At 37.7% G+C, this 21,633-nt stretch overlaps 1 protein-coding gene across 2 annotated transcripts; it reads right to left on the bottom strand.

Annotated features, from left to right (window-relative positions):
* Positions 1-6,084: 6,084 nt before the first annotated feature.
* LOC134675889 (F-box only protein 28) lies at positions 6,085-18,310 on the bottom strand. 2 transcript variants are annotated; one of them, XM_063534223.1, is made up of 10 exons: positions 17,884-18,310; positions 17,031-17,158; positions 15,391-15,511; positions 14,645-14,834; positions 13,827-13,939; positions 12,258-12,348; positions 11,341-11,427; positions 9,625-9,729; positions 8,587-8,714; positions 6,085-7,199 (listed from the first exon to the last, which is right to left on the bottom strand). In XM_063534223.1, the coding sequence occupies exons 1-10, from the start codon at positions 17,965-17,967 to the stop codon at positions 7,053-7,055; spliced, it is 1,194 nt and encodes a 397-aa protein (XP_063390293.1). In that variant the 5' UTR covers positions 17,968-18,310; the 3' UTR covers positions 6,085-7,052. The 2 variants fall into 2 exon arrangements, with proteins under 2 accessions (XP_063390293.1, XP_063390294.1); XM_063534224.1 differs by having other exon boundaries at positions 12,258-12,345.
* Positions 18,311-21,633: the final 3,323 nt, after the last annotated feature.

Here is a 21,633-nt window from a genome sequence, read left to right as displayed (position 1 = left end):
CTTTTTATTTAAAAAAAAAACGACCAACCTAACTTGTAAGCATGTTTGCAGTTTCTAAACGCAACAAACGCTGTCAAATGACAACCAACAAATTGAACATTTGCATTCTTTGTCGAAATTTTTTCACTTTTAAATGCAAAATACTCGACAATACGAATTTTGCGGATACATGTTCTCGATTCAAAAGTGATATTTTTTCAAGCTCTTTCGATTGAGCATAATTTCATTTAGGTCTACCGTTAAAGTGGCTCGCGTTTATATATAAAGATATCTTACACAAAAGACGATTAACCGTCAAAGTAAGTGAGTTAAATAGCTGGGGAGGAAAATGTTCCATTGCCAATTCGATTCCTAGTCCTAATTTCTAAAATTTCGGTCAACAATTTGCATAATTACTAATCATTAAATGCATAATCATTTCCAAACCTCAAATCCTTGATTTTTAAATTTCAAATTAGTTACGCAAATCAAGCGTTTTACGTTGGATGGCTCATTAAAAATTCAAGATGTAACATTTAGAAATTTTACGATTTTTGACCACAGTTAAAAAAATACGAAAGCGTGTGGTTTCGCCGATGGTCTATTAGATTAGGTCTATTACGTGTCAAAATGGCTAAATATTACCGGAAGCTCGAATGTTAAACTTTTGCAATTTATTAGATGGGCCGCGGTAAGCTGCGTTGACCACTATAATGACATTAAAAAGTTAGACTCGGAGCAAGCCAACTCTATACTCTATATGGCATTTACGATGGCAAAATGTAGGGTGCGACATAGACTAGAAAATAAATGAGGGCGCCACTTCCTACGTTATGACGTGAAATGGCAACAATTTGGTAGTATGGAATTTTTTAGTTCCATTTTTTAATTTATACTATTTTATGTCACACTATGTAGTAACTTTCTATTCAAATATGACGGTTGCAACGATAGAGCGAAGTGGAAGGAGAAAAGTAGGAAAGCGGACCCTGTCCCAGTACGGGACATACTGCCGTATTCGAACTTCAAGATTCACAAGACACGTACTAGATCCATTCTAGATACGTTATAGTTTAGATATCAACTAGTTCTCTTCTGCAGCGCAATTCGGGCAACCAATGTCACTTTTACCACAGAATAACTAATAGTACTCTTTTACGTTAGATAGAGTAAGATATCTATTAGATGTGAATTAGATCTCTAAGTCATATCCTGCGGAAATCGTTCAAGAGTATCTCCAGAATCGCGCAAATGTCAAATTTGTCAGGTTAGATCTTAAACATATCGTTATCGTATCTTGGTGACGTCTAAAAGATATCTAATAGATGTCTATTTCAAAATCCGAATCGGGCCCAAAGAAGTATGCAAAATGTACAATGAAGTGTGCAATATATATTATGGCCGAATGACAGCTAAAGCAAATAGCGCTGACAGTCAGCGCGTTTGATATTCTGCGTGAATGCAACGCTATCTACTTCAGCTGTCAATTGGTTGATGCTATAAACTTGAAAATTACATTAGGTATAATAGGTAGGTATATTTGTCTTAATTTTATCTTGCCAATAATCACAACTTTATTTGCTGTGTTATTATAGTTCGTTTTTTTAGCATTAGAAATAAGGTAAACAATCTTAATATGTCTTTTTTTGAAAAACACGTTTTAATAATAAGTCACAGCAAATATGTAACAATTATGAATACATATTTACGATCTGACTCTTCTGCTTTCATAAGTAATAGCATTACTGATTTATGAATGAATGAATGAACGAATAATATTTATAAAAAGCATTTTTGAATTAGAAGACATGTCAAGATCACTTACCTTCTTTCTAATGCTAAAAAAAAAACAAACTATAATTCAAATGTTTATAAGAATTAACGAAATTAACCAACATTTATTTAGAAACATGTGCCTTTTATCAACTAACTTATTATTATTATTAAATTATATTAATGGCGAGTAATTGCTAGTCGTTTTTTGGAGATTCGATCGTTTTTTTATAATCAGACATACTAATTATATATTAAGTATATAATAAAAAATGTCTTTAATATAATTTATATCAATTTGTAAAAAAAGAATTAAGAATATAATATTTTAATCGGGTTGTGCAATATTTTATGGATTTTTTTATATATTTTATTATAATATTATTGTATATTTTGTTTGGGTCATGTGCAATAAAAGTTTTTTAAGCACCTGGCGACAGTAATATCAAAATACTCGCTAATTACGTGCCTTATTTATACAAATAGTTAAGTTGTTATTGTTAATAAAATATAAATGAGTGTAAAACCAGTTTTCTTTATTTTATGTCCCGCAATATCATTCGATCAAGGCTTGATATTTCCAAAGATTTTTGATTGTGTGGTTTTCACAATAATTGGTACCATTTTTCATCAACTTTTGTGTTATTTAGACTCATAATCAGTGATCGGCACGACCCGTGCCGCATGGTGTCAATGACCTCAATCATTATGTTAATATGGATATTCCCCGGGATTGGTCAATAAACGCAAACAATAGAAAACACGATAGCGACCTTCGACATGCCAGGTAGTAGTAGCCAGGTAGGGAAAAGGGTTTTTATGCACTTCAAATGATTAATATTTTAACACTTAGGTACATATTTTATATGAGTGCACGTAATATTTTACGCAGTATAAAATAAAACCAACGTTTATATTTTCTTTAATGAAAAATGATACATTTTATTAATTTATTAAATATTCTGACTTCTATTTACAAACACATAACTCTTAATTTTTGCGAATCATGTCATGTCCATATTATTATTTCCTCTTTGAATCCCGCGGTGCGTCACGGGTCGTGCCGATCACTGCTCATAATCAAGAGTAGGTAGGTACTATTGAATGAGACAAAGAAAACGTGTCCCCATTTCTTCATACAAATTTTGGGTGTCAGTTTGGTGACGGTGTTTTTTTTCTTTTTAAAACGATAGTACTCGTATTTCTGATGAGTAGAAATAACCCAAAAGTTAATGGATTTTAGCTGGAGAATTTATATGTTTAAAAAAGAATCGAAATAAAAGATGATCGTCCGAATAATATATTTATTTCTAATATAGGAGTATTAACATAATACTTTTATGTATTCCCGCACTTGTTAGATACAATATAAGTTAGTTTGCCTTATTATGAACACATAAGTACCATACACTGTCAATAAAACTTCCTATTATTTTCTATAAGTAAACGCATACTTAAAAATTATTATCAATTAGCATACCCATACATTAGTGTTATATAAAAATCTAGTGTTAAAATGACAAGTTTGATGTTACACATTTCTGTCTAATATTGCTTTTAACAACTTGTAGTTAAAAGATTTGACGATTAGGAAAATAAAAAGGAAACCTTTTTTTAAGCCGGTTAACAAAATAGTGTCTTCCAAAAATCAATGTGTAATAAAGTGGATAATGAAGGATTACATACCTACACAAATCAAGAAAACTTACATGGCCAAAACTTATATTTAAATGGGTGCTGAAAATAAAGTGTTCGACAAATTGATATTACTAAAATGTTACCTGCTTGTATGGCGGCAAAGTTATAAGCGCTTAATGTTTATAAATTGTAAATAATATGAGTTTCTAGATTAAATAAAACATGTTAAAATTAATCGCTTATACACGGTGGCTAAAAAATTACTACATTCCTATTTCCAGGGAGGTTTTCGAATTATACTGACCAACTTGTACTATGAGACCGACTCCGAAAACGCGAAAAAAATTTTACCCTCCCATAGAAAATGGACCAGCCAAAATGTATGAAACAGCCAAATTTTTTCGCGATTTCGGGATTGGTCCCATAGTAAAAGTTGCTCAGTATAATGCCAATTTAGCCAAAACCTCCCTGACAACGGGAATTTAGTTATTTTGTAGCCATCCTGTATAGTACGTTTTAATTAATTAAAATATGGTTCCACTAGGTAAGCTATTATAATATTTATAACAAAAACAAAGTGACTATTGTCGTTAACTTTATTTTATTTCAAAAGTGCAAAAAGAAAACATATACTGAATATATTGCTCTTTAAACTAATAAACATATGATTTACCATAAATCGAATACAAATTTTCGACATACAACTTATACCATAGTAATTTAACTAAAACATCAACTTCCTTTCTACCTTATTCTCTCAAAACATTTTTTTATTGCATTAAATAAGGCTTTTATAACAAAATCTTATACATAATACCGCTAAAGCATATCATATGTGCCACTTTCGAAAACTTGGCTTAACACTACCGTGCACACTTTATAAATGTATAAATCCGCGATCCCTTATACATATTAGTAATTTAGCACAAATTATTCGAATCAAAAGGTTTCCAATCAATAAATCGTCAATCAATAAAACAATGTCAGTTATTAATGATAATAAAAACTGACAATATTTACTGATCGCGTAAGACCCCTTTAAAACTAACCGATAATGTCACAGACACCTAATATAATAAAGTGACAATTATTAGTAGGCGGAATTTAAAAACACCAAAACTTTAAAGTACAGTCAGCAGCAGAAGTTTCTATGCGGCCGACGTGTTCAAAATTACCTTGACACGCTCTTATTCTCTTAACAATAAAGTCACGTCAAGATCATTTTGAACCCCTGGCCCGCTTAGCAACTTATGCTGCTGAGTGTACGTGTACTAAGGACAGTAAACAAATAAGAATTTACGAACGAGTGTGAATTGAGGTCCGACGCCGAAGACGAGGACTTAATTAACACGAGTTCGTAATTCCTGTACCGCCCGTGTTTTTCATCACACTTGTACAAAAAAAAGGGGATATAAAGAAACCTTCTGCCTAATTTCGTACGTACATTACAATTCGGGCCCTTGGTCGTAATTTAGAAGTTACAGACCGCATCACGTACCTGTAATAACATCCTTTACAAGCAAGTGTGATGAAAAACTCTTTTATCTAGTATTAGTCTTCGTCAAGAAGTTTATTTTTACGACCGTTTACGAAATTTACAGTATCCTTAGACTGTTTAGGAGATAGGATAATTCGCCAGTAACTGGCCATTTTTAGTAACTGGCCGCCCTAAACTAAAAATGAATTCTATTCACCTATAAACAGTATTCATTTTAGTATAAGATTTCAATAACTGACCACCTTATACTAAAATAAAATGAATTATATTTATAGGTGAATAGAATTCATTTTTAGTTCGGGGTGGCCAGTTACTGGCGAATTTGAAGATGAGTCACATTACCCGATAGTCTATTCTATCGATATTTCTATACAATATCATAATCATAAATATCTAATCTATCCAATTATCCACATTCTTAAGTAAGAGATGTACCAAACTGACAAAGATATTTACTAACATTTATTCCGCAAATTTGAACTCTATTATAAGGCCTTTAGGTTCACTTACCTATACATATAAAGGCTAAACACACATGGCAGTGTAATAGATTGGTGTTTTAAAGGTAATTGAGTATTGGTACATCCCTTGTTTAGTAAATTTCGTACATTGACAGGCGGGCTGTTGCTATCTCCGTCGCACGCGCGTAATTATAATTATTGCTGTCTCGCTCATGATGCCGGCGGTCAATGGCAGTGTGCGAGTGGGAATGAAATATAACTACCCGCATGTGATAGACAGGAACAGGCGGTTCAATGTACTAAATTCTACGTGGTTATTTATATGCATGAGCAATCTGTAATTTTTATATGTGACGTTATCATGAAAAGGGACCTTATTGACGATGGCGCTTACGCCATTATTAACGACGCTCCGATATAAATACAATGACGCGCGACGCTGTGCGGCGTAAGCGCCATCGACATTAAGGTCCCTTTTCATGGATAATGCCCCATATTATTACTCTCTGGTTAATGTTCAAAAGCTAGGTTGACATTGGTTGTCTCTTAGAGCCCCCCCACATCTGGCGTCTTTCAAGCATCGGCGTCTGTCGGCGTCGGTCCAGCGCTATGGAAAATGACGTCGCTGCGCAGTTGCGTCGACGCTGCGTCGACGTTGCGTCGACGTCGGCCATAGAATTGTAGACGCCGACGCTCGAAAGACGCCAGATGTGGGGGGGCCCTTACGTGTTTTATAAGGGAATAAACAGACTTACAATTATTGCTTAGTTACTCTAGTTCAACGGTCGGCAACCTTTTAGCAGCCAAGGGCCACATAGCAGTTTAATGAAGTGGACGCGGGCCAATCTTTGTTAATATTTATGACTTTATCAGACATTGTCATTTGTCAATACTACATACAAAGTAACCAGGGTGGCTCGCGGGCCGCAAGCGAGGTTCGCGGGCCGCTGGTTGCCGACCGCTGCTCTAGTTCTAAGATACATTGATTGGGTAAGATCAAAGATGGCTAAAATCTATAGTCTGTATCTTTAGGTATTTAATTAATAAGTAAACAAAATCTACCCTCAAATGACTCGACTACCAGTTGAGAGTAGATGGAAACATTACACGATCAAATAACGTAGGTTAAAGTCAGGTCGTTCAGTGACTGATCCAGGCGGTTTTGTAAGTGGCCGGTTAGCGGTTAGTTACTAACTACCCGAAAATGTACAAATTGTTTGTTTACTTTTTTTTTATACCACATCGGTGGCAAACAAGCTTACGGCCCGCCTGATGGCAAGCAGTCACCGTAGCCTATGGACGCCTGCAACTCCAGAGGTGTTACATGTCTTTTATTTAAGTACCTAAAGATACAGAGACCCGGGTATGTCCTTAAACCACGTCCAGGACCCGGGTATGTCCTTAAACCACGTCCAGGACCCGGGTATGTCCTTAAACCACGTCCAAGACCACCGGTGGACGGGCAGCAGCGTCCCTCAAATTCGGTGTACTCGACTGCGATCGCCAACCCGCCTGCCAAGCGTGGCGATTATGGCATTCACCCCCCAAAAAAGGGGGAGGCCTATGTTCAGCAGTGGACGTCTTATGGCTGAGATGATGATGATGAAAGATACAGAGTATAGTCAATGTTTAAAAGCTAGGTTGACATAAGTTGTCCCTTATCTCTTTATAAGGGTATAAACAGACCTTCAATTATTGCTCGGTTAGTCTAGTTTCATCTTTTTCACCTCTTCCAAATCTTCAGGGGTACAATAGGGTCGTTTCATCGTGCCCTCGATGTTGCGAGATAAGTTGGTCAGGTGGCGAATCTCGTTGGTGATGCCGCGGATCTTGGCTAGCGTGGATTGGACCTGAAAATTAAGGAAATATAATTAGTTCACGCATGTAAAATAATAATCTTACCAGAAAATAAATATATAATCAATTGAGTTCACAAAAAAAAACTGCGTAAAATTATAGTATAAAAATAAAACCGGACAAGTGCGAGTCGGACTCGCGCACGAAGGGTTCAGAACCATAATGCAAAAAAAGGCAAAAAAAACGGTCACCCATCAAAGTACTGACCCTGTAGTGATGGAGTGCACGGTCTTTGTTTGCTAAGGAATGCAAAGCGGACTTACCAGTAAAGTACTTGTATAGCGGGGATGCAGTGGTAAATAACAACTCACAAGCGTATCTTCAAGCATTATAATGTTCAGCAACACAAATTCATAAGAAAAGCGTAAGCAGGTGCGATAGAAAGCGAAGTAGGTGGTAGCGCAAAGCGACGTGCGTTCAGTGCGGAGTCGGGATATGCACTGGCGGGAGCGGCGGGGCGCCGGGCAGGACCGGTTGGCGCGGTGAAGACTCGCTGCCGCTGCTGTCGACACGGCCGGGAACTTGCATTTTGTAGTTGCAAATATTTACGTTTATTTATTGACATCTATATATGTATAATTAAATATGTATGTGCCTGTTATGATTTAAGTGTTATATTTATATATGTAAGTGTATTTATATGATGTATATATTTAGTTATGTTTAGTATTTAAGTATATTTGTAATATGTATGTACTATTTATGTATATAAGTAAATAATATGTATTTATAAGTATATACATATAGGTGGCATTGCCACAACCCCGCCCGACGTTGCTTAACTTCGGTCAAAAATCACGTTTGTTGTATGGGAGCCCCACTTAAATCTTAATTTTATTCTGTTTCTAATATTTGTTGTTATAGCAGCAACAGAAATACATCATCTGTGAAAATTTCAACTGTCTAGCTATCACGGTTCGTGAGATACAGCCTGGTGACAGACGGACGGACGGACGGACAGCAGTCTTAGTAATAGGGTCCCGTTTTACCCTTTGGGTATGGAACCCTAAAAACTGCGTAAAATAATAGTGTAAAAGTAAAAAAAAACTAAAATAACAAGATAGGTTATTTTATCTTGCTATCTGCCCCAACTTCTTCTTATCGTTATTATTAGGGCTCCGTACCCAAAGGGTAAAACGGGACCCTATTACTAAGACTCCGCTGTCCGTCCGTCTGACTGTCTGTCGCCAGGCTGTATCTCATGGACCGTGATGCTAGGCAGTTGAAATTTTCACAGATGATGTATTTCTGTTGCCGCTATAACAACAAACGTGATTTTTTTGCCTAACGGCACGGAACCCTTCGTGCGTGAGTCCGACTCGCGCTTGGCCGGTTTTTTTGTCTATGTTATATTTTTCTCAAAATATGCATATTATTGACCTTGGTTTTGGGGCTGGGTCTGGGCGCGTCCCGGGAAGTAGATGGCGCGTCCGGGGCCGCGGGGGGGTCATCCTCTGACAGACTCGGCATGCGGATGACTGGTTTTCTCGGCCTTATGTTGGGCAGTACTGGAATATAAATTTTAATGGCCTTGTTCATAAATGTTTGAAATCTAACAAGACTTTGGTACGGATTGTAGTGCATTGTTTTCCATCGTATTTTTTCGGAAACGTTCGTATTTGTCATGCTACTTCAATCGACCTCAGTACTTATTGTACCGAGACTGACTGAAATAACAAGACACGTAAGTCTATTAAACCGATTATAAGGACAAAAATTTGGACTGTATTTTGAATTGTTTTCACAAAAAAAGTAAAGTTGGTATTCCATCTGTTCAATTTCAAAAAAACATTGTATAAAAGTAGAACTCTTCAAATAGATGCGTAATAGTATATTACACACCCAGGGGGCTATTCATAAATTACGTCATTTCAAATTAGGAGGGGGGGGATTCTGGACATCGGATGATGCATGACGTAGGAGGAAACGGGGTCATTCGAAGCATGATTTTTGGATTATTTCGGGGGGTGGGGTGGGGGGATTTGATTTTAATTTATGGACAGCCCCCAGGGCGGTGAATTCGTGAATGCCCCTGATCGCAGGTGTTTGTGGCACGAACCGAACGTGATAAATATGCGATCTGACGCTTTGCGAATTACCGCCCGTATTTTTTCTAAAGATATATTTCTTGCCTTGGCCAGGAAGTGAGATTTTCTCCTCGCGTGGCGGGCAGAAAATCCCACTTACGGCCTAGGGTCAGGCGTGGCTCACTCCGTGATTTCGTCGCTTTGCTACAGGTAGCTAAAAGTACATCTGTCTCGCACCAATTTTGGTGGCTAGCCATAAGCCGCGCGTGGCGCTGTCGCCACCTAACGGCCATATCTGTCCTGATCGTAACAGACGCGAGTGAGTCTTCTGTACCTAGTACTATTATTTATTCTGTGGTAATTATGTAGTTATAGACGTTATAGTACTTACAGCTCCGACCTCGGCGATTGGTGCCGATAGGCAACACGGAGAGGTCCAACTTGATCTGACTGCCGAAGTGGCGCAGCGGCGCGGCCGGCGGTGGAGATTCTGCTCCTACAATACATATTATTATTGTAACTTATTACATTTTACATATCGTTTTATAATACTTAGAAACCAAAATGTTTAACCCGGGACCCGGGTATGTCCTTAAACTACGTCCAAGACCACCGGTGGACGGGCAGCAGCGTCCCTCAAACTCGGTGTACTCGACTGCGATCGCCAACCCGCCTGCCAAGCGTGGCGATTATGGCATTCACCCCCCATAAGGGGGAGGCCTATGTTCAGCAGTGGACGTCTTATGGCTGAGATGATGATGATGATGATGAAAATGTTTAAAGGCTTCGTCACACAGGCGCGTTTTCCGGGCGGGGTGTGAGCGGGGCGCGCCGCTTTTAAGGGGCCCACTGATTAACAGTGCGCCGGACGGTATCGGCCTGTCAGTTAGAACAAAATTTTGACAGTTCCGAACAACTGACAGGCCGATACCGTCCGGCGGAATGTTAATCAGTGGGCCCTTATAGTTCGTTTTTTTTAGCATTAGAAATTAGGTAAACAATCTTGATGTGTCTTTTAATTGAAAAACACATTTTAAAAATAAGTTACGGCAAATATGTAACAATTATGAATCTAATACGATCATTTATATTCCTCTGCTTTCATAAGTAATAGTTATTGAATTTTAAACAGCGTTTTTCAATTAAAAGACATGTCAAGATCGCTTTCCTTCTTGCAAGTTCTTTCTAATGCTAAAAAAAAACGAACTATATATAAAAACTCCCCGCCAGGAAAACGCGCCTGTGTGACGGAACCTTAATTGTAGATCTTTTTGAATGCAGGATATTTAAATGTAAACATAAAGCGCTTCGTATTTTAAAACTCCCTTAAGTTTAGAATTTAAGTCCAAGCATTGAATACACATACCACTAGCGCCATCTAGTTAGCCTGTGTTTAACTAATCACGTAGGCTAATGCTACTTACAAAGAGAATTTGAAATAGAGGAATATTGTCAAAGTAAATTATGTAGGCAGTACATTTACTGCCATCTTTCGACAAAAATGATTAACACTTTTAGAACGCCATTTGACTTTGATCCTTATTTTTTCGATCTAGGAACTCAAAACAAAAACGGCCGTTTTAACTTTGGACGCCTAGATTAACATAAAAACCGGGCAAGTGCGAGTCGGACTCGCGCACGAAGGGTTCCGTACCATAATGCAAAAAAAAAAACACAAAAAAGCACCCCGACGTTGCTTAATTTTGGTCAAAAATCACGTTTGTTGTATGGGAGCCCCATTTAAATCTTTATTTTATTCTGTTTTTAGTATTTGTTGTTATAGCGGCAACAGAAATACATCATCTGTGAAAATTTCAACTGTCTAGCTATCACGGTTCGTGAGATACAGCCTGGTGACAGACGGACGGACGGACGGACAGCGAAGTCTTAGTAATAGGGTCCCGTTTTACCCTTTGGGTACGGAACCCTAAAAACTAGTCTGGTGTATTCAAAAGGTACTTAAATACAAAATACAGTACGTAGCTGTCCCCTTTTTTAAATATCTTTCGTTAAATTTAAATAATGACGATTATTTAGCAGTGGCGCTAGTGTGCACGTTGATGGGCTCTTAATCGCAGTTCGTTCTAAGCCTAATAGTTGTAGTTACCCGAAATACTAGGCCCGACCGCCGGCTTCGTGTGTGTGAGCTCGCTGTAGCGTATATCGCACTCGTCTATACGACGTTTGAGTTCGGCTGAAAATAAAACATAATTATTAACTAAAATCCGCCCCAGTTCTAGGGATAAAATTGCCAAAAAGCGGACGTATGATTATTTGTGACGTCCCACGGGTAAAGGTACCTTACGGCGGTTGGCGCTTACGCTATTATTAACGTCGCGCCAATGTTATTGCGGTGCTATAGGACATAAGCGCCAGCCGCCCTAAGGTACCTTTTGCCGTGGAACGTCACATTGATGGACTGAAAGCTTGGTTGCAGTGGTATACAGGTTACATGACCACGTTTTCGTTAAATATAGTGCCAAGGGCAATAGTGTTGTTGACACATGTTAAATTTTATTATAACTAAATCTAGTTATATATATAGAAAATACATTGGAAACATAAAAAAAATTCTGGGTATAGGTAAAAAAAAATATAAGACCCATAAAGTTTAAAAAAAAAATTTAACTTTTAAATAGGTAAAAATTAATGGTACCATTCGATTCCTTACATTTTATTAAAAAATATTGTATACCAACAAACGCAATATTTCACCGACAATCGCAATTTCCTTCTTTTCCATACATCGAAACGGCTTCTAATGTTGCATGATGACGTCACGATGTATTGCCATTTTGTTAGAAGCGTTTCGTCAGTAAAGTGCGGGTGCCAGACTTTGACCATCATTTGTGACTTTTGTTGTGAAAATTTCAACTGTCTAGCTATCACGGTTCGTGAGATACAGCCTGGCGACGGACGTACGGACGGACAGCGGAGTCTTAGTAATAGGGTCCCGTTTTACCCTTTGGGTACGGAACCCTAAAAAAATGTCAAATACCCTATTGAGAATGGATGTTGTCTTACCAATATTAGCCTCCTGCCTTCTCTGTCGCGCCAGCATACGCCGTATGACGATCCGCTGACGCCACGCGATCTTCTGATACTCCATCATCTGCTAAAAACGTAACGCCATATAATACACTATCTACGCCAATGAGAATTTAGACTACAGTCTGTATCTGAAGGTATTTAAATAAAAGTAAACAAAATCTACCCTCAAATGGCTCCTTAACCCAGTTGAGGGTAGATGAAAACATTACATGATCAAATAATGTAGGCTAAAGTCAGGCCGTTCAGTGACAGATCCAGGCGGTTTTGTATTTGGTTGGTTCACCAATAAATGTTATAACTACCCGAAAATGTACAAATTCTTTGTTTACTTTTATTTAAATACCTAAAGATACAGAGTATAGAAGAATATTGTCAGAGTAAATTATGTAGTCAGTACATTTACTGCCATCTATCGACACTAATAGACACTTTTAGAACGCCATTTGACTGTGATCCTTATTTTTTCACTGATATGTGTTAAATTTGTTAAATGTCAAAAAGTATCGCCATCTATTCGTTTTAGCCCAAAGGTATGGTGCCATCTGTTCGAGCGAGGGCACCATACCTTTGGTCTACTCGGGTGTCATTCTGAATCCCTAACAACGTTTGTCCTAAAGTCACTTGCCCTAACTGGTTTGTCTTAATGGGCACATGCCCTAACGACCAATTATCATAACGATTATTTTCCACAATGTAAGGTTCTGAAAAATGGTTAGGTTTTAGAACTTGCTGCCACAAATGTGGGTTAGGTTAGGGTTAGAACTGCGACCCTCGCAAAAAAGAAAATATGCTCAATAACATTAGGATAAGTAATCAATAGGGAAAACAAAATTAGGGTTTTTAGTGTTAGGACAACTGATCATTATGACAAACAATATTAGGGAATGCAAAGATAGGAGAAAAGACTTTTTCACACCACCTATTCGGAAATGAGCTTTTCTTCCCTGCTAGGAGGGATCAAAGTGGCACTTTGCCTCCCTGCTAGGAGGGATCAAAGTGACACTTTTCTGTTCAAGCACACTATTTTTAAAAATTTTTGTACATTATTTTATTAGCTTGAATAATCTGTTTAAGCATCAGATTGTGTCAACACTAAGTTTTTTTATTTTCCTCCTAGTTGGTGTGTGTGAGTGAAAAGCAGTATGTGTCATACAGTATCAAAATTATTTCGTCTTGGGCGTTAACACTTGAATCCCTCATTACGCTCAGGATTCAATGTACGCCCTTGACGGAAATATATCATTTTGATCCCTTGTAACACAAACTACTATAGGGATTCAGATAGAGATCCGGTCTACTCTCGAGTAGACGGCGTTACTTTTGACATGCGAAACTCTTTCGCTTTCTTGCATTCCGACTATGTTCACAGTAACGAACAGCACACGATAGGCGTGGTTTTCAAGGGGTTATTGACCGCCGGCATCGTGAACGGGACAGCAATATAGTTTCGCGCGTGCGATAGAAATAAGAACAGGCAGGTCAATTTACTAAATTCTTTGTCCTTAGCGTCCCTACTCTACTTAAGTTAATCGATGAACTCACTTTGTTGTGGTACTTCTTGTACTGTGTGGCGAGGTATAGAGACAGTTTGGCGTTCAGTATGGAGCGACGGCGAAGTGAAGACACCTCCTGACGTATTGCGAGCGGAGAGAATACTGTGAACATAAAAAAAAGTTGGTTACTTAAAAAACATATATGATACAACTGTACTTTTTTCAGATTGTTATAGTACGTACTACGTACTCGTAAAATCGTTTCTAAAAATATAATTACATACTTTATTTTTGTCACGACCAAATATTAATATTGACGTGGTCACAGAAAAAGTTGCCAATTATTGTGTCAAACTTAGCATCTTTTCAATGCAAAAATTTCAAAAGATATATTGATGCTGAGCGCAAAAATTAGCAACTTTATTATTCCATACCCATATTCGGCAAAAGTTGCCAAAATTCCCAACTTTTGCACTTAGTGGACCCAAAAGTTGCCGATGTTGCCATAATTGGCAACATTTTATTTACCATGTGGTCTCGACGGCATAGGCGCGGCCTGCTGTTGCTACCTCGCCCTTAAAGCCGGCGATATCTTGTCGTCAAAATGTTCTATAGCCATGCTGGCGATGTCCCTTAGTTTTTGTAGGACCTCTTAGCCTTTCGGTGGACCATTTTACAATTGCCCCAAAAAAGTTGGCCAATTTAGCAACATTTAAACTGGGGTACCCAAAAACGGCAACTTCCTCTAACACGCCCACAGGTTTTAGTTTAATCATTGGAACCGTTCTCGGCGAATGTTGCCAAAATTAGCCACTTTTGAGCTTGAAATTTGGCGAAAATGTGCGCATTTTAGCAACTTTTAATTACCATGTGGTCTCGGCGGCATAGGCGCGGCCTGCTGTTGCAACCTCGCCCTTAAAGCCGGCGATATCTTGTCGTCGAAATGTTCTATAGCCATGCTGGAGATGTCCCGTAGTTCTTGTAGAACCTCATGGGCTCGCGGGGGCGATTTGGAGTTCTCTGCTATGTGTAGGACTCGACGGATTTCGTCTATAACCTGAAAAAGGTATTTCACAGACTTAATAATAATATTAGCACAGAATAAATAATAGTACTAGCACAGAATAAATAATAGTACTAGCACAGAATAAATAATAGTACTAGCACAGAATAAATAATAGTACTAGCTCAGAATAAATAATAGTACTAGCACAGAATAAATAATAGTACTAGGTACAGAAGATTCACTCTCTAACAAAACGCGTCTGTTACGATCAGGACAGATATGGCCGCTAGGTTGCGCAAGCGGCACGAGCGGCTTATAGCCATAAGCCGCCAAAATTGGTGTGGGACGGATGTACTTGTTGCGACGCGACGAAATCGCGGAGTGAGCCACGCCTGGTACTAAGTAGGTACAGAAAGTTCACTCTCTAACAAAACGCGTTTATTACGACAAATATGACCGCAAGGTGGCGCAAGCGCGAGCAGGCGTCCGTCCGTTCCTACTACTGCTAGACACTAAAATTGGTGTGGGCAGCGTGTACTTGTAGCGACGCGAATAATCGCGGAGTGAGCCACGCCTGGTTATTTTCTGGTATAAAAGTCAACATTACCTTTCCGGGTATAAAACAGCAGACGCCACTGTCGATAAATTTGGAGTATGTCATATTGAGCATGGATATACGCGTCTCGATCGACGTGAGGATGTCACAGTGGCGGGCCAAAGGGTGATATCTGAAATTTTAGAAAATTGATTAGGGGTCGTCCTTTAATTATATCACAGAAAATTTCGATTTTTAGGAACCCCTGCCCCTCCCTCCCTTGTCTCACTAAAAGACAAAGATAGGTCGTTAATACACTGTCACACTTGGCTTGCGCCCCTTTCGCCTCCGCCTGTAGCTGTGACGTAATATGTGGATGAACCCTTAGATTAGATAGTTGTTGAATTTAATAATAGTTACCTAAGTAGACTAAATTAGATTTGCCGTAATACTTCGTTTTTTTGCGTGTTTTATATCTTAACTTAATGTTGTGTTATACATTACTCATTATTTACCTATTTCAAATTAATTTGCCGTATTAAAAAAAATCTGCATAATCCTAAAGATACACAATACTAATTAGCAATAGTTTCTAGAAGATAAATTTTACGACTTAAAGTATTAATAAATAATATGTCACACGTGACTTCAATACCTACATAACTAATGACCTCAGAAACGTGAGGTTGATATCATTGTTTGTACAAACTCATACATATGTATGTATAATATGCATAGCTTGCATGTGATTACTGTATATTTGTCACAATATATCTACCTACTTTTTAAAGATAGGAATAATCCTGTTTCCTGTGAGATTACTAATAAAACTACATACTTTGAAACTGGATAACATGACATGCCTCATATATTCTTTAATATATTTAAAGATATATGATAAATTGTTGAAGGCAGAACATATTTCAGGTTTAATGATTTCTACGCAGACTAAACCACAGGGGAAAGAAGTTAATAATACATGACATTAAAGCTCTCCAAAGGGCCTCCACGTGTTGGATCTATATCCCCACGCAAGCCTATCAAAAGACCGGGATTTATAGGCCCGTGAAATCCAAGATGGTAATAAATAAACTTTTTTTACAGTTGGGAAACGAAGATGATACAGGGTGTCCCAGAATTCGACGTCAAGCCGTAAACGGATGATAGACCAAGTCATAACAGTTATCATAAAAATACAAAAAAAATCCAACTCATGTTCTTTAAAAAATATGGTCACTTTAAAAATTCACTAAAAAATCCACCCCCTGTAATTATTCAAGATTACACAATAATAAAAACATTAGAATAAATTATGGAATTTGTAGTAACAAGAGTTAAAGAACCATGACAGGGTGTGGATTTTTTTGTGAATTTTTAAAGTGACCATAATTTTTAAAAAACATGAGTTGGATTTTTTATTGTATTTTTATGATAACTGTTATGACTTGGTCTATCATCCGTTTACGGCTTGACATCGAATTCTGGGACACCCTGTATAAGTACCTTACTACGAAGTTACCAGTACCTCTTTCTAGAATCCATTATTTTTAATTGATGATAACCATTGTCAGTAAGATAAAGATAGTTTATTATTCAAGTAGGCATATTACAATGCGCTTTTGAACGTCAAATAAAGCTACTCCGGCTCCAACCCTACACCTCTGTCTCAAGAAGATTTAAGTAGTAAAATATAATGAATCAATAATATTTACCTGCGCTCAGACTCTCGCCTAGGCAGCTGAGCTTTAACAGTCTTGAGTGCGAGGGCATGACGTCTCTCTATCATTAGGAACCCTCGGTTAAGCATCCGCATTGACAGCTCATTGAACGCCTTACATACCTAGAACCATGCAAAATGTACAAAACAGTGTTGTGACAAGTTCTATTAAGAAAATTAAAAAATAACTGTGGTTTACTTTCGCAAGTAATAACAATGTTGCTTCCATTTCTATGACAACTCAATCTATAGTTATGTTTCAAGCAGTAAAGTCCTACAAGTCACACTATAAAACTAGACATAGGTATATACAGGAAAAACAATCCACTAATAGTTAGGTAAAACTTAGGACTCTATGTTGACGAAAGATTTTTTCCTTTTTTTTTTCGAACAACGAAAGATTGGGTTGAAAAAATTTAACAGCTTTTTCAAGCGCTGACACAGAGTATATGGTCCTGTATCAATAATGCAAAAGGATTGATGTATTTTACTTTAAGACTTAAAAGCCAAAAAATATTTTGTAAAATAAAGTATACTAAGAAAAATAAAGCTTCTTTCAAAAACTAGAGGTTTTTTCTTGCTAGTCAAGCTTTTACTATTTAAATTAAGTTTCTCATGTAGTTTCTGCTGAGATCGGATAAATCAAACTTATATTCCTTTAGTGCCAAAGCCCAACAACTTCTTTTTTGAAAAGTTACAAAAGGAAAACTAATGAAATATTAAGAGTACATACATCAGAAAAAAATAATTATGTAATAAAAAAAACTGTATATAAAGCAATTATAAGAGTAAAAATATACAAGTTATTGTCGACAGAGCACTAAACAAGCTTAATAAAAGGTACTTACCACTCTATTCTTCGCGATTTCGTCATATGTTAAGTATGACAGAATATTCTCAATCATTACAACGGGCAAATCGAGTAAATCCATGTTTGCTCAGTTTGCAACGGACGAACACTAAAAACAACACGCCCGCAACTTAATCTTAGTGCATCAGCGGCAAAAACATTGCGAAATTACTAGAGGAGTTCAAAACTTCTATGCTGGTCTAGAAGATTTGTTTGATAACATTGGCAGTGTCTAGCTGGCTCAGCTATTTATAGCGTTGGGTTGGTGCATCCGCAACAACGAACACACTATTTTAACGTTTAAAAGAAACTTAGTCGTATTATCGCATTCATTGTTTTCAAAAAATACCCTTTTCTTTTGTTATAAAATCATCACGCGAAGCACTTTGACAAATTAATATGGGTACGTTCCGAAATTCCGTGTGGTACTATTTTGATTTGAAGTATTTGACGTAATTCAAATTGTTGCCATGTGACCATGTGTATTATGGTATTATTTCGTAGTTCGTAGTAAAGTAATGCGTCTGTAACCGCCCTTATGCCCGTCTGGCATGGTCTGACATTGGTGCAAATTTTGCAGCCGTAACAGACTACCGCACCGCACCTTGGTGGTTGCGGCGCACGTATCGATAGTGTGAGTAAGAAGAAAGAGATACTTTGACCCAAATAGTAGGTAGTATAATATATATTTCTTTCACTCTTTCTTTCCTAATTCCTATTCTTATGTTTATTATATTGGTATCTCGCGATGATCATGACCCCCGATAGACAGGCCATGCCTAGTGCGGGGTTCACTGTAACATGCCTGTTAAACTTTTATTGTGAACAAAAATATTGTTATTGTTATATACGAGACCGCACCACAGAATAATGAATAGTATATACTACCGTACAGAAAGGAAACTTCCTACAAAAACGAACTTTGACACCGGTTCAGGTTCAGGTTCAGTTCATGCTATCCCTTTCTAATATATGGCACTATCCCTTTCGGCTATTTAGGGTAGTCAAAAATCAAGTGATTATCTTATCTGTGGTCGTGCACGCAAAAGGAAGTCAAGTGGTGTCAACCCTAATAATTGCTCGGAGCAATGCTGAGCATGTAGTTACATGGCAATAAAGGCTTTTTTATTTTATTTCTTATTAATGCTGAGCCGAGCGGAGCCGAGTTTGACCGAAGTCAGGAGTTTCGCACCCTTGACCGCGCCAAGATAGGTCCTGCCATCTTGTGGCTACAATGGAATCCTTAAACTTGACATTTACACTAAACTTGTCTTATCTAGACACGCGGCAGCGTGTCAAGCCAAGTTCAAGCAAAGGAACTGGCTAGCCAGCGCCAAGTGTAATATTACACGAACCACTTGGTGCCACTTTTGACCCTTCTACAACTCAAAACATCTTTAACGTAAACACATAAAACTACGTGTGTTTAATTATATCCATAAGGACATCTAGAAGCCCAAATTTCATGAAGCTAGCTCAAACGGTTATAAAGATATGAAGGTCAAAAAATCGTAAATTTTAAGACTGACTGACAGACTTATAGTACCTAAACCTAACCTACTTCCAGACGACCTAGAAGGATGAAATTTGGAATCCAGCTCAGTTATTGTGTGAAACCGTAGGAAAAAATCTAAAAATAAAAAAAAGTTAAAAAATAGGGGGGGTCCCCATACAAAAAAAACCATTTTTTATTGTGACTGACATATAAGTACCTAAACCTAACCTACTTCCAGATGACCTAGAAGGATGAAATTTGGAATCCAGCTCGGTTATTGTGTGTAAGCGTAGGAAAAAATCTAAAAACAAAAAAAAGTTAATTAATAGGGGGGGTCCCCATACAAATTTCTTTTTAGGGTTCCGTACCCAAAGGGTAAAACGGGACCCTATTACTAAGACTTCGCTGTCCGTCCGTCCGTCCGTCCGTCCGTCCGTCCGTCTGTCACCAGGCTGTATCTCACGAACCGTGATAGCTAGACAATATGTGTTTTAAGTGTCCAATTTCAAGGGATATTTCAGCATTTTTAGGGTTCCGTACCCAAAGGGTAAAACAGGACCCTATTACTAAGACTTCGCTGTCCGTCCGTCCGTCCGTCCGTCCGTCCGTCTGTCACCAGGCTAGACAGTTGAAATTTTCACAGATGATGTATTTCTGTTGCCGCTATAACAACAAATACTAAAAACAGAATAAAATAAAGATTTAAATGGGGCTCCAATACAACAAACGTGATTTTTGACCAAAGTTAAGCAACGTCGGGAGGGGTCAGTACTTGGATGGGTGACCGTTTTCTTTTTGCTTTTTTTTTGTTTTTTTTTTTGCATTATAGTACGGAACCCTTCGTGCGCGAGTCCGACTCGCACTTGCCCGGTTTTTTATTGTGACTGACATATAGTACCTAAACCTAACCTACTTCCAGATGACCTAGAAGGATGACATTTGGAATCCAGCTCGGTAATTGTGTGTAAGCGTAGGAAAAAATCTAAAAATAAAAAAAAGTTAAAAAATAGGGGGGGTCCCCATACAAAAAACCTGTAATACGCGCTATACAACCGGCCAACGGTGTGTCGTTGGCGGCGCGCGGCACCACATGATTAATACAAAGAACAGAAGTAAAAAACATGCAGCGGAAACACAAGAAAAAACATTAAATCTCAATACCTGCCTAGTTTTCTTTACAAAAAGTATTGATATCCCATCAAAAACATAAATGTAAAAAAGGAGAGCCAAGTTCAATACAAAAATTATGCTTGGCTGTGGGGTTCGCCGCAAAAAGAATGGAGATCTAAGAGTGCCTAGTTCTATGCAAAATCCAAATATGTATTTATAGGAACAAAATAACATTATAAACGAGTATTAAACTCTATTTCTTTGCTTTATTGGATACCTATAACAATAGCTGTTATTTAAAAAAATGTGAGATCTTAAAGTAGGTTAGATTTGGCTTGGCCAGTTTTTATCAGAATTACAAAATATATATGTTGAATAACTTTATAAAATGACTGATGTAATGAAAACTGGCCAAGTAAAATCTAACCTGCTTTAAGATCTCGCATTTTTTTTAAATAACAGCAATTGTTATAGGTATCCAATAAAGCAAAGAAATAGAGTTTAATACTCGTTTATAATGTTATTTTGTTCCTATAAATACATATTTGGATTTTGCATAGAACTAGGCACTCTTAGATCTCCATTCTTTTTGCGGCGAACCCCACAGCCAAGCATAATTTTTGTATTGAACTTGGCTCTCCTTTTTTACATTTATGTTTTTGATGGGATTACAGCTACGCTACGCGCCAATAAACAAAGGGCTCATGTGCTGGGCAGCAGAGTTTGCATTTTATTTTCGAGATCCTCATTCGGGACGGAATAAAATTACGAAATGAAAAATAATGTAATTTTCTGTTGGGTTACGAAAATACCATACGTTATTTAGGGTGTAAGTACATGGAAATTGCACTTATTTACTGAATTGGGAACTCTGTCTATCCACAAAAGTTTGTATCTGACGATAAAAAAATTCAACAAAAAACAGCCCATTATGGCTGATTCGGGTGTAACACCATAACTTGTTTTTGTCGACAGTTCGACACATTCTCCATTAGATTGTCTACAATAGCAGGCGTGGCTCACTCCGCGTTTTCGTCGCTTTGCTACAGGTAGCTATAAGTACATTCGTTCCACACCAATTTTGGTGGCTAGCCATAAGCCGCGCGTGGCGCTGTCGCCACCTAGCGGCCTTATCTGTTCTGA

This window comes from Cydia fagiglandana, chromosome 23 (genome assembly GCF_963556715.1).
Source record: "Cydia fagiglandana chromosome 23, ilCydFagi1.1, whole genome shotgun sequence".
NCBI classification, from domain to species: Eukaryota; Metazoa; Arthropoda; class Insecta; order Lepidoptera; family Tortricidae; genus Cydia; species Cydia fagiglandana.
Note: the sequence above shows the minus strand (reverse complement) of the source record. Positions and strands in the feature narration are given on the sequence as shown.